At 37.5% G+C, this 14,562-nt stretch overlaps 1 protein-coding gene across 5 annotated transcripts in view; it reads right to left on the bottom strand.

Annotated features, from left to right (window-relative positions):
• Positions 1-14,227, bottom strand: part of EYA1 (EYA transcriptional coactivator and phosphatase 1) — a 185,363-nt gene extending 171,136 nt beyond the window's left edge. For 4 of the 5 annotated variants that reach the window (XM_068237501.1, XM_068237500.1, XM_068237499.1 and 1 more), the window contains exons 1-2: positions 8,671-8,917; positions 6,206-6,333 (exon numbers count right to left, since the gene is read on the bottom strand). In XM_068237501.1, coding sequence (XP_068093602.1) covers positions 6,206-6,329 — 124 coding nt within the window. In that variant the 5' untranslated portion in view covers positions 6,330-6,333; positions 8,671-8,917. Of the gene's footprint in view, positions 1-6,205; positions 6,334-8,670; positions 8,918-13,668 lie in introns of those variants that run through there. The other variant, XM_068237498.1, reaches the window with a different exon arrangement.
• Positions 14,228-14,562: the final 335 nt, after the last annotated feature.

Consider the following 14,562-nt stretch of genomic DNA (forward strand, 5'->3'; position numbering starts at 1 on the left):
TAAAACGCTGCTTTGCGTCAAATCCAGATTTTTCCTGGGGACTTTTGGCGTGTATCCCACTCCGCCATGCCCCCCTCCAGGTGTTAGACCCCTTGAAACATCTTTTCCATCACTTTTGTGGCCAGCATAATTATTTTTTTTTTTCAAAGTTCGCATCCCCATTGAAGTCTATTGCGGTTCGCGAACTTTAACGCGAACCGAACCTTCCGCGGAAGTTCGCGAACCCGGTTCGCGAACCTAAAATCGGAGGTTCGGCCCATCTCTAGCCATGATGAGATAGAGATGTGTATGTACAGTGCCTAGCACACAAATAACTGTGCTGTGTTCCTTTTTTTCTTTCTCTGCCTGAAATTGTTAAATATTAGGTATGTAAGTGGCTGACTCAGTCCTGACTCAGACAGGAAGTGACTGCAGTGTGACCCTCACTGATAAGAAATTCCAACCATAAAACACTTTCCTAGCAGAAAATGGCTTCTGAGAGCAAGAAAGAGGTAAAAAGGGAAATTTCTTATCAGTGAGGGACACACTGTAGTCACTTCCTGTCAGGAGTCAGGACTGAGTCAGCCAGTTACATAGCTGATATTTAACTCTTTCAGGCAGAGAAAGAAAAAAAGGAACACAGCATAGTTATTTGTGTGCTAGGCACTGTACATACACATGTCTATCTCATCATGTCACATGTCACTTCGGGTATCCTTTAAAGTGTACCAGAGCTGGCAATAGCTAAAGGTTTGATGCTTATCCGGGGCTTCCTCCAGCCTCATAAGCACGTGTAAGTCCCTTGCCGTCCTCCTGCGGTCTGCCGTTCAGCTGCAATCAGCACCGGTAACTGGCTTAGTTGCATCACTCAGGGTCTTCTGCGCAGATGCAGACCTCACTCGCATGAGCAGAAGACACCGACTGATGCAACTGAGCCAGTTACCGAGGCTGATTGCAGCTGAACGGCAGATCCGGGAGGACAGAGAGGAACTCACACATGCTTATCGGGTTGGAGGAAGCCCCGGGTAAGTCTCAAACCTTTAGCTATCACCGTCTCTGGTTTCCTTTAACTTACATGAATGTGTAGGACTTCTCAATAAAAGGTAGACTAAAATTAATGGGGAAGTAAGAAGATGGAAACCACTGCAATGCAAATATTAATAACTGTCTCTTATATATATAAAAAAAAATACCCCATGGAAAATGCCCAAAACTCTTGGGATGTTTTTCCATAGACAGACAAATCTAGAGTAGAACTCTTTGAAAAACACAGAGTTACAGATTACCCAGCAAGCTCATGGTAAACACAACACAAGTCCAATTATGTTTAGCTTATACAACATTCCCCAGTAGGTTGACCAAGCCAACAGTAACACATCATGGAGAAGGCATACTTTGCAACCTCAGCATCTGACGCATTTACTATTACTAAAGCAACTTTGAATTCTACACCGTATTACAAACTTCTTAATCAGAATGCCCAGTTATGAAGTACCACAGTTGAAATATGCAGGAAGACAATGGGGTTGATGAATTAACTGCTGGTAATATTTTTGTGCACAGGCAGTGCATGGCAATATTACCGTTACTAACGCTAGCAGTGTACTGAGTGCTATGCGATTAGTGTAGCAGTACATGATTCTCGTGAGCGTTCCTACAGTATTGCACATTACACAAGTATAATGCGCATTACCGTGGTAAAGTTTTCATTAATCATGTACCCTGGCTAACACTAATAGTGTAACACTTAGTACACTACCAGCGGTAGTAACGGTAACATTGCTGCGCACTGCCTGTACATGGCAATATTACTGGTGGTTAATATTGATACAAATACCTCAAAAATCTATGTCAGAACAACCGGGAAGGAACATAGTATACTTTGGAAGTGGCCTAGTTAGAGCCCTCCTGATCTGAATCCAGAGGAGATGCCATGCCACGGAAGCAAAAAAGGAAATCAATGAAAATGAACCAGTGTTTCTGTAATGAAAGCATTTCTGTATTGAAGAGTGTAGTGATATGAAAAACTGATCTGAAATTAAATTATAAGAAGGACTTGGTTACAACTATTGTTACTAAAGGGGGTGAATGTAGTTACAGTGAACCTGAACTCTTGCACAGGACAGAAGGAAAACATAGAGAAGTGCACCCTGTATGTATTTTGAGAGTTTAGCCTGTTTAATTCCCCCTGCTGTGTCTAATCACAAGTTTTTTGTGATTGTAATTTGACCTCTCCCCGTGTCACGTGACTGCCTATGGCAGATAAGCAGATAAGCTCATTTAAAAGTACAGGATGTTAACAACAATATGTCTGCTTCCATGAATCCGGAAGTAGAAACAGTGCAGATATATTTTAGGACTTGTTTCAGCTGTAACAAAAAAATGTTTTTTGTTTAACGGTTATGATACTGTTGGAAATCTTTTAGAGCAGGGAGGACACTAAGAGTTCAGGTCCACTTTAAGTTTAAGGACCATGTCAAATGGGTCACTATTAGTTGCTATGACTAGAATTAAATATACATTAATAGTGTTAATAGAGTTAGTGGTGATAACCAGTTGCTGAGACTAGCTGTGAATGACTCAGTTGCCTGTGTGACAAGGCCTTAAGAGGGTCTGACTCTTGGATAACTTTTTTTCTTAAATAAATTAGGTCCTATTTTAAAAACAATTGTTATCCTTTTACTCAGATACCATTCTTGTTTACAAAAGTAAAAATCAGCTCATCTAAGGCAGACATATATTCAGTTAATAGGACATAGGGGAATGGGAAAACACTTTTTTTACATCTTTGTATGCTGTTATTGAAGACAGTCAATAACAAGGGAAATATTTTAGACATATGCTGTATATTAATGCACTTTACCAAACAATGTATATAAAATCCAACCACCACATGCAATGTAAACTTGTGAAAATAAGAATTTCGTACATTTCCACATTACACCCTTTATTACATCAAAAGCATATTTATGACCATACAAATGCAGACAATTACTGAATGTGTATTCACAAATCACCTGCCCTTTCACAAGCCTTTCCAATTATATATACATTTACACAGTTATCCTTACTACAATGCAATGCAAGCATCGTAAAAACAAGTCAATATTTGCATGTATGCCCAAGACCCTGTCGTTATATGCAGGCCTACAATGGTAGTAAACTACTCCAGCTATTGTCAAAAGAGCCTATTGATCTGGAAGCATTTATAGGCCCAGGTGAGTTTAACTGTGCTTAAATATATGCTCTTAGCCTAAAATAGCACATGTTACAGCTCCATATCCATATTCTGCCTAACATGACATTATTTTACTGACTACTAACTGTAACAGCATCTATAACTTTATTGAACTTGCGGAATCTCACTACATACACAGATAGTGGGCTATCATCTAACTTTATATGCCATGACTGACTTTTTTTGTATTTACCCAGATGAAAAATGGTACCATTTTATCATCATTAGTAATGTTTGCTATATTAAAATCTTAAAATATGTTTTTTATGGGACTGCATTAGATTGTTACTACCTACTTAATGCATGGCTTATATGATACAGCTGTAGTTAGTCAGATATAAAAGTCAGTATACTGAGGTCAGAGGTCATAAAGTAAACTTCTGTTTTAATTAGTATTAAACTTGACTTTACCAGAGGTAATTATTGCTATTCATTCAACATGTATTTGCTATAGCACTCTGAAGAACGTGGGTGGAAAGGTGGTTAATGGTTTTGATGTTACATTGAACACCAAGTCTATGACATAGGTATCTGAAAAGTTAAATAAGACAGGGACTAAAGGTGCATACACACATCCAACTTTACGCCTGATTGTCGTTTGAACGACTTTTCAAGCAAACAACAGGCAAACTAATTTACATGTCGTCTGACTCTTAGTTCAACTCACGTCCACATCATTTTGACTTATTAGTTGGTCAAACGACCGCTGGTACACGCGTACGGACCTGACAGTGATTTGAACGACAGTTGGTCAAACTGATCCGCCAAGCGAATCGGGCAAAACAGCTGTTATCAGTCGCTCAACTGCGCATACACACGTCCAACTTGTCGCTCAAACTACAAGTTGGTCGGAAAATCAGGACGTGTGTATGGACCTTTACTTTACCTGTGCATATCTAGATTTAAGGGATAAGGGATCAGAGCAGATTGCAGTAAAGATGCGTACACATGTCGGATTTGCACAAACGACCCATCGTTTGGATGTCCAAACGACCGGTCGTTTGGACGTCAAATCGGGCGTGTGTGCAGTCTGTCGTTCAGCTGATAAGAGCGGCAAAGCGTATCGCTCAAGTCCTCTCTTCTCTGAACGACAGACTGCACACACGCCCGATTTGACGTCCAAACAACCGGTCGTTTGGACGTCCAAACGACGGGTCGTTTGAGCAAATCTGACGTGTGTATGTACCTTAGCACAACACAACCCCAGAAAACTTTAAAATACTTTATATCCATCTTCTTATAAATGTTTTAATCAGAAAAGTTAGATTATCAGCAGTCTAGTATTCTACTATAAAATATATTTTGCATATAGTATTTAGACTAATCTTTTCACTGAATGGCTGCAGATTTATTACTATGTGTAGCCAAACAGAGCAACACGGACCAATTTTAACCACTTGCCGACCGCACACTCATAACGTGCGTCGGCAAAGTGGCAGCTGCAGGACCAGCGACGCAGTACTGCGTCGCCAGCTGCAGCCTAATTAATCAGGAAGCAGCCGCTCGTACGAGCGGCTGCTTCCTGTCAATTCACGGCGGGGGGCTCCGTGAATAGCCTGCGGGCCGCCGATGGCGGCTCGCAGGCTAGATGTAAACACAAGCGGAAATAATCCGCTTTGTTTACATTTGTACGGCGCTGCTGCGCAGCAGCGCCGTAAGGCAGATCGGCGATCCCCGGCCAATCAGCGGCCGGGGATCGCCTCCATGTGACAGGGGACGTCCTGTCACTGGCTGCACAGGACGGATAGCGTCCTGTGCAGCCCAGATCTCCCGGGGGAGCAGGTAGGAGAGGGAGGGGGAGGATTTCGCCGCGGAGGGGGGCTTTGAGGTGCCCCCCCCGCAAAATGCCAGCCAGGAGGAGCGATCAGACCCCCCCTGCACATCATCCCCCTAGTGGGGAAAAAAGGGGGGCGATCTGATCGCTCTGAGTGCCCTTTGATCTGTGCTGGGGGCTGCACAGCCCACCCAGCACAGATCACCTAAACCAGCGCTGGTCCTTAAGGGGGGGTAAAGGGTGGGTCCTCAAGTGGTTAAACTATTAATAGCATTTTATGAAACCTGGCAGTCTAGCCTATGATTGATGCTTGACAAAAACATTGACTTATGGATTTTTTCGTAAGGCTCAGGTTAGCGTCATAGCTACAGAAATATTAGCTGCCGCTGTATGGGCTCTTTCTTTTCATTGGCAAATCATGAAATACTGTGCTGTTTTTTTGCGTGCTGAAATTGGGCCAGTGGGCACTCTTTCAGAGGATCATCATCTCTGATGTCCTTGGTCCATCTGCTTAATGTTGGGGTGACCAGAAGAGTTGTAGATCTGTGGGTGGCAGATTATATTATCACATCACGTCCCCCTTTAACATTTTTGTTTCTGTTTGTGGTACTGACCCATTTTAGGAATACGTTCCAAATGAAACCCAAAACCATTGTGCAGTTCATTAAGGCTGGACTTTGCGGTGTAATGTACAGTGCACAAATCCGACCTAGTTCTAGCCTGGTTTTTGACAACGTATTGTCATCATAAGCCTTTTGTACTAGATAGTGTATTGTCATTTTAGTGTATAATACGTAGCTCTTTCAGTGGCGTAAAACACCATCACACTCAAGAGTGTAAGGGGCAGACAAACACCTCACTAGTAGGCTAGAAATATGTTCCAATACTTTTACCAGATTGACAATCGCAATACATTTAGCTGCTTTTTATTTCTACAATTTGCACATTTTTGCTGTTTTGTAGGAGCTGAGCGCACAACAGAACAAATTCAGACCCTTATGACATTAACCTATCAGGACCCTGAACTGATTTCAGTAGAACTTGACACCCTACTATACAGTATTGTAATCCAATAGCTCTGTTAGTGTATATTGTTCATCCATCTCTTGGCAAACACTTATTTAACCAACATGAAAATGTAATAAAGATATTAAAGTATACTGTATGTGAACACGTGGACAAAAATATACAACCCAACTGTTTATGCTACCTACCTTCTGTGCCATTTGGTGTCATGGAATTGTTGTTTAGGTGTGAGTTATCAAGGCTTGTCCCACTGGGAGAATCACTACTGCCACTAAGACGACTTTGTGGACTAGCTAGATCCTGCATTTCCATAGACCTGAAATGAAGCCAGCATCAGCCATGAATACAATGGGCAGCTATCATCCTATCCCCCCACCCCCTGCTCCACCACAGAAACAATCTATTAGTGCCTTGCTGCACCATATGCTTCAGGCCCCAGAGCTTAAGAAAAACACAGCGTGTTGATTGTGTCTTAATAGTCATCGACTCTCTACGATTTGCTATTATGAATACATCTGTAAGCGTTGGGTATTATAAGAAACTTTTTGTTATTTTTTGGTTCATTTCTTTATATTTATCAGTCTCTTAATAATAATATTAATAATAATAATAATATTTTACATTAAAATTCAAATAATCAAATGAGAAGTTCAAAATTTAACCTGGTAAAAATAAATGATATAAATATATGAAATATATGAGTGGAGAGAAATAGTGCAGTTTAGCAAATGTAAATAACAGTTACGTAAAAAGAGCATTATATAAAAGCTCAAATATTTACACCTGTGTAGAAGTGAATCCATATCTTCCATCACAGGAATAAAACACAGTCACCATGGGAATCAGGTGAACTATATACTCAGTGATATAATAATAATAATAATTATAATAATTATAATAATAATAATAATTATAATAATAGCTTGTAAATAGAAAAAAAAATAGTAGGCCTTACTATATTTTTTTTTTATAAAAAAATTAATGGACCAGATTAAAAACTATTCCTTTACTAATTTATGATCTAAATGATTATGGATTTATTTTATACTGGAGAAATGCATTCTGAGAAGTACTAAGCATTTATTTGCATTTCTAATAAAATGTAGTTTAATGGTCATAAGCACCCCTGATGAGGGTTACGCGTGACCAAAGCAACACAGCCCATTCAATATGGCATTGTATCAGCCCTGCCAGTACTCTCTAATGTAGACAATTATCTGCATTATCAGCTTATTAGTGCAAACAGCCTACTGTCATTGAATTAGCACTCAGCACTCACAAGCTGCCATGATTTATCATCCAATTGTGTTTTAAAGGGTCTGCAAACACTTCAAGCAATTGATGTAGCCTGCAGTCCTGTGACAGTAAATAGGGGTATTCATGATGCGCGTGTTTACTCTGGCAAACTAGTTAATTGTCCCTGCATTTCCGTTGAAACAAATGCAGCATTAAAACATCATTGTGTTTGCTCAGTTGTTTGCTTTGTGGATTACATAAAGCGTGCCCAATTGAAAAGGGATAAGGACAACATACAGGGAATCCATGCAGGCTTTAAACTGCTGTTACTACAGGGGCTGGATTCATCTGCTGCTCTGCACAGCTAGTGCACAATAAGTTGCAGCAAAAGGCTTGTGCACTTTCCAAACACAACACAAGCTAAAAACAGATGGCGATAAAGTAATCAGTAAGACAGTAAGTATACATAATAGAGATAGGTCACTATATATACTCTACAGGTGTGTGTTGTGTGTGCATGAGATCACTATGTATATATATATATATATATATATATATATATATATATATATATATATATATATATATATATATATATATATATATATATATATATATATATATATATATATATATATATATATATATATATGTATATGTATATATATGTATTCCTTTAGGTTGATATGCATATTATTATTACTTTTTTAATTTGCAGAAACTGATTTGACTTTTATATAAAGTAAATTTGGTATAATGTGCTCCAAAGTATCAATACTAAATAAAAGTAATATTCAATATAATATACTCAATAATAATTGAGAAGGAGCTTGTAAACAGTATCCCTATCTATTTACATGCTATTTGATCTTAATATTTAATAACTAGAAATAGCAGTATTTATTATTACTGTCAGACTATTTATAGAAAGGATGCGTCAAACTAATTATAACACTGAAGCCTATCTGTAATGTTAATTTCCAATGTAAAGCATCTCTACTAATATCTTATCATTTTTGATAAATTGAATTGCTGATAGAAGCTAGGGATGTAAAATATGCGCTTATAGTGATCTCCAATCATTATATAAAAATAAAAAAATAAGATTAAAAATAGCATGTCATAGGCTTAGTCATAGACTGGTGAAAAAATAATAATATGCACATAAAAAATGCCAATTTACTTACATGTGTAATAAAGTTTAAACTGTACATTTATCCTAGTTCTTTGGAACTTGTAAAGCAATAGAGTAACACATAATTTATACTCCAAGAATCTGTGCTGACTGTACCATGAAAAAGACTGATTAATTTCAACTAGTATGTGCTACAGATGCAATTCAATGAAATTAAGACTACACAAGAATAATAGCTCCAAAAATGTAATTCTTATCCAAGAAAAGCAAAGCAGCCCTTACCTTTGATGGGGGGAAACCGCAACATCTGACCAGACGTAGAAGTTGTTTTATTTTACACCTAGAAGTCACAACACACAAGTTATTGTAATATCCGGATGGAGTCTGCGTTGGTAATTGTAGGACTGTCTCGCTAGACTGATACTAGACAGACTGCATGCAGAAGAAGACACTATGTCAGTAAAGTCATTTTTGTCTTCATGTTAGTGAGTCTGAACTGTGGATTCTCCCTGCTGATCCCCTCCTCTTTCTCCCCGTCAGGGGGAAGGCAGCCAAATGGCAAGGATAGTGATTCATCATTGGTCTATGACAGCTGCAAAATGGATTACCCCTCCCCCAATCAACATGCAAAGCAGTTTTCTAAGGTAGCCAGGACAAGGTGCTTGGGAAAGGTAGCTATTAGCAGAATGAACAAGCTGAACAGAAGTAGCTCAAGCATTAAACCCACAGCAGCATCCTAAAAAAAAAAAAATCTCTCCTCTCCTGTTATCACAGGAACAAACCCCACTTCTTGACAGTGTCCTAATCTTATCAGCTCACTCCTCTCTCATTTGTTAAAGGGCATTTAAAAATCCAGCAGTGCAGTTCCTGGGATTGATAGGGAGAAGGAGGAATGGCCTTACAACCTGATCTGGGTGATTGTACAGTACCTCTATTTTTCTCATCCTAATTGGACAAACCTGGAAACCGCACATGAAATAAACATTGCAATGCAATGTAAACAACTTACAATTTGTATGCTGTTTAATCAAGGCAGGCCACAGACAAGCCATACGCTAACCTTCCTTTCATATAGGAGTTAGCCAATTTTAATTGCATGTTTATATAAGCAAGTTTGCAAATTAGTTGTGTGTAACAGTTCTTGGGGGTAGTTTTACTATTTTTTTTTTATGCAGATAGTACTTTGGCCTGATGCGTGTTGCTCCTGGCTTGGATGGAGTTGACTCAAAGATTGGATCTATAGCAGGGTTTGCTGGGAAGGTTTGTTGATGATATGCATTACTGCAGGCAGTGTATACTGCAAACAGGTGATAAGGCCCAAAGTGAAGAAAGGTTTTTGGCTAAGGAAGCAAAAACAAACTCCACACTAGCAACAGGAGCATATTGTCTGAAATCCTACTTCCAGAAACTTTGATGTGCGCTTCCATTCACCCTGAACTGACGGCTCTTTGATGATCTCAGCACAAAAGGCAGAGATGAGGCATTTTAAGTGAAATGTCCCCGTCCAGCATGTTTTCACTTCTCAGACTTTTATCAGAATTAAAATTATTCTGTTAATATTTAGAATGTTTATCCGTGTAGGAAGGCTGGTATATCTTCCTGCACCTATTTTTTTTTTACAGATTTCTGAAAAATACATACCAAGACTCATCATTATAAAGTCAAGATTATATGATTTAAAATAAATAATTAATAGGAAAAGAGTAGCTAAAAGTATCTGACAGGCGTCTTTTCAGCAGGCCTAAGAATATATATATATACAGTATATATATATATATATATATATATATATATATATATATATATATATATATATATATATATAGTAAGCTCGCAAGGGCAGGGACCTCCTCCTATTGTTTCTTATTTTGCTGTAATTTGCCATATGAACATGCCACTTTTAGTGATATCTCAAACCACATATTAACTATGTATGTAATTGTACCTGTATTGCTGCATGTCATGATTGCACAGTGCCTTGAACTCCTCATGTATATACAGTATGTTCCAAAATATTTATTTTGTACTCTGTACAGCGCTATGGTAGATGTTGGCGCTATATAAAGTAAAAATTTTATATATATATATATATATATATATATATATAAAATTTCTTCAAATTATATATATATATATATAATACACGGAAATAGTATACTATGTATGTAATTGTACCTGTATTGCTGCATGTCATGATTGCACAGTGCCTTGAACTCCTCATGTATATACAGTATGTTCCAAAATATTTATTTTGTACTCTGTACAGCGCTATGGTAGATGTTGGCGCTATATAAAGTAAAAATTTTATATATATATATATATATATATATATATATATATATAAAATTTTTACTTTATATAGCGCCAACATCTACCATAGCGCTGTACAGGGTACAAAATAAATATTTTGGAACATACTGTATATACATGAGGAGTTCAAGGCACTGTGCAATCATGACATGCAGCAATACAGGTACAATTACATACATAGTATACTATTTCCGTGTATTATATATATATATATAATTTGAAGAGAGAAAGGAAGTATCCACTATAGGAACCATGTATTTGTATCTTGCCATGGCAGTATTTGTTTGTTTGTTTTGAAGGTATTGCAGACTAACCTGGCAAACATCAATTCACTATAATAAGAAAGAAAAATACTAAAATGTATTTTGTAAAATAAAAGGGTTACCCAAGTGTATTTAGAGTGTATTTAAACCATGTGTTATGTGTTACCAGATTAAGAAAAATGGCTCCCTAATCAAAATAACTTTAAGACAACTAATCCTCACTTAGGCTGGTCAGCTGAATCCACATAGTGGTCCAGAGAAAATAAATGGACGCTTAAGAATGTGCAGTCAGACAACAATTAGACACAGATGTGAGTGAAATTAGTTACAGTTTACAAAATGCTACACTTCACATGCTTCTCTTCCCCATTTGCCTTCCCTCTGCCCTCGGTAAAAAATTATGATGTTGAAGCAGGCCGAAGAAAAAATAGACAAGGAAAATACATCTCTGCTTAGTGCTGACATGTATTTTTTCACCACTGTATGTGTTATTCTAAAATGGCCCCACACTTTCCTCTTGATAAGTGACAGACACATGGACCATTTCCATCCCCTGAGAACCTACTGTGACCTAAACCAGCTTAGGCCATGAAAAAAGTGACTCCTTCTCTATCGCCCTTTTTTTTTTTATTAAATGAACGTCACAAAAAAAAAAAAAATTACCAAGCAGTTCAGTGACAGCCTTTACAGCAGCGTCTGCCTATAACCTTTGCCACTTAGCAACAGTTTTCAATAAAAACAAGAACAGATTCGTCTGAAGTAAATTTAAGACTAGCAAATTCAAGCTCTGATTAGTTAATGAGGTCTTTTAAGATGCCTGTTTTTACTAATTAAACATATAATTCTTCACAGATGGAATTCTTGCTGATTGGTTAAACAGGCTCGTCGTCGTTAACCTCTGTATGGCTGAGAGGAATTAAGAGGAGGGCTCTGAGGCCTAGTAAGGTTGAAGGGGTTAAACTTTGCCCAGTATCCAACCAATCCATTGAATGGCCACATTAAATCTGTTAATACCATGCACTTCAACCTCCCAAAAATTATTTCCAGAAGGCAGACTTGCTACAGGAGATCATCAAACGAGGCTTTAGGCTCACATTTTCTCACATTTTCCCTACCACAGAGCTCAGGATGCGGAGGAGATTTCATGACTTTTTCAGTGTTTATTATACTTTGCGAAATTACAAAATCAAAAGCGCCTGACAGCGAAAACCCCCAGATCAGGCCAGAACGTTAAAAACGTTCTGTGAAACGTAAACTGTAAATGGGAAAGGATTTGAAATTTCAAAGCAAGAGCAAAATCTACACAAATGATGGGGTTTCAAGCTTAGCATTTTTTGCTTACTTGCAGCAATTTTTATAAAATGACTATAATTTAAAATATTTTGACTTTCCAAAGGCAGCACTGTTTTCAGAATGGAAGCACCAGCCTTATCAAAATAACTGGCACTGACCAGCAACCTTATTGGGTTTTTTTCATCAAGTATCTTTTTTAATCTTTCCAAAGAAAACAGGCCAGGGTAATTTTCTTCTGTTTAAATACATTTTGATGCAGATCATATAGGAGGGGGAAAAACTGCTTATTCAGTCTTTAACTTCAAGACAGCTTCAGGACAGGAAGAAAGCTGAAATAGGGATGATACTAAAAGCAATAAAAGTAAGACTAAAGGTAATATATAAAGTGAGATGTTCAAGGCTATGAGCCTCCTGTCTATTTGTATTTTTTTTTAATCACCGATATTTTTGTTAAATCCTAATTAGTAAGCATTACAAACTACCGGTACCTATTCATTATTAATAGAATTTAACAAAAAAGTAAACTACAGTCTAATTAAGTATTATCATGAGCACATATATAACATTATGCAAAATCATTTTTGAGTACCTAAACATCCTGTAATTAAATCAATTTTGTGCTCGAATTCTATTAATTAATATTTAAACATTGGTCATCTAAGCTTTCTATACAAACTTCAGAGCAAGAATCAATGGTCCTTATTTAACAAATTTAACAATTTTTTTTTCTCCTTGGAGACAATTTTTTAACCTTTTGAATTGTTTAAAATAACCTTTCAGCACTCTGCAATTGAAGAATTACAAGAAAAGTCGATGAAAAAGTACTAACAAAATTATTCTGAGTATTTTCTTGTTTGCTGGTGGCTTAAAAGGCATTTTATTGATAAGGCGTAAAAATATTACTAAGGAGAAAACATTGGAGAAAAGCGGAAAAAATTAATAAGGGCTAATGTGTGCTTAAATAATGACAACAAATTAAAAAAATAAAGAAATATATGTGTGTGTACATATATATATATATATATATATATATATATATATATATATATATATATATATATATATATATATATATATTATACACAAACACACATACATATTACATATTAATTTATGCATATACAAACACACGTATATGAACTGTCTGTACTTGCTCTGATATTACACTAGAATAGAATAATAAAAATCTGTCTATCCATCCATCTGTTGTTTTTATAACCGGTTTTTATGTTTTGGGGGTCTAGAAATGAACTCCCCTTGACCTTACATTTAACATACAAAAAATAAGAGGTAACAAAAAAGTTTACAGTTATGACCCAACATTATCATTTCTCTATTATGTCTTTCTTTCAGCTCCTCCAGGACACATTCAGAATGAAGCCTTGCTGCTTGGTGCAGAAGTAGATATACTCACAGTTTGGAAAGTCATCATCTGGGATTATGTCTCTACAGCCTCCCACACAATCATCCTTATAAAAGCAGATCCCTGGTTACAGCAGCAGCAGCAGCAGTGACTTCTCTACACAGTCCACAGAGCAGCCAGTCCGGAGGAGAGAGGAAAATTCTGATTTAGATCACAAGAAGACCCTGGAGCAGAGAGCCTGAGAGCCAGCGAGGACTAGTAGTCTGGACTTCCACACCAGGATGTGGAGGACGGGCTGCAAGTCAGCTTGTTGTAGTACAGCATGAAGTCCCTGACCAGCTCATGCAGCACACTGAAGAGCAGTGCTTTGCTTCCTTTGTGGATAAGATAAAATCTCAGATCCTCAGACAAAGAATCCTCTTCCCTCCTATTTGGTTTCTCTGGTAGGTCTGCCCATGTAGCCAAAAGATATTTCCCCCTTTTTGTTTTGGGAAGACAAACCACACCAATTCTCTCATCCAAAACTTATTGGTTAAACAGAACAATTGGACTCAGATCTCTTCTGCTGCTGGGTCTCTCTCATTCTGAGTCAACCCTGTAGCTTCAGAAAATTGTATTATGTAAATGAATCCATAGCTGTGTCTCAGTATACAGCTGTGTGTAGAAAAAAAGCTTAGTCCGAGCCTTGTGTCAACATGCTATGTGCTCCCATTTGATATTCTACTCTGCACTTACAACTCATCTGCAGAAACAAAACCCATTCATCTGAGCAATCATTTAAAGGGACGCTGTACTCCAGAAGAGAGCAAAGCCTCCTCTGTAATCTTATGCTGGGAATACACAATGAGTTTTTTTGGCAGATTTACTTTCTGATCGTTCTTCCAATCGGTTTTCCGATCATTTTTCTGATCGATTTCCATTCACTTCTATGAGAAAATTGATCAG

The sequence above is a fragment of the Hyperolius riggenbachi genome, chromosome 5 (assembly GCF_040937935.1).
Source record: "Hyperolius riggenbachi isolate aHypRig1 chromosome 5, aHypRig1.pri, whole genome shotgun sequence".
Taxonomy (NCBI): domain Eukaryota; kingdom Metazoa; phylum Chordata; class Amphibia; order Anura; family Hyperoliidae; genus Hyperolius; species Hyperolius riggenbachi.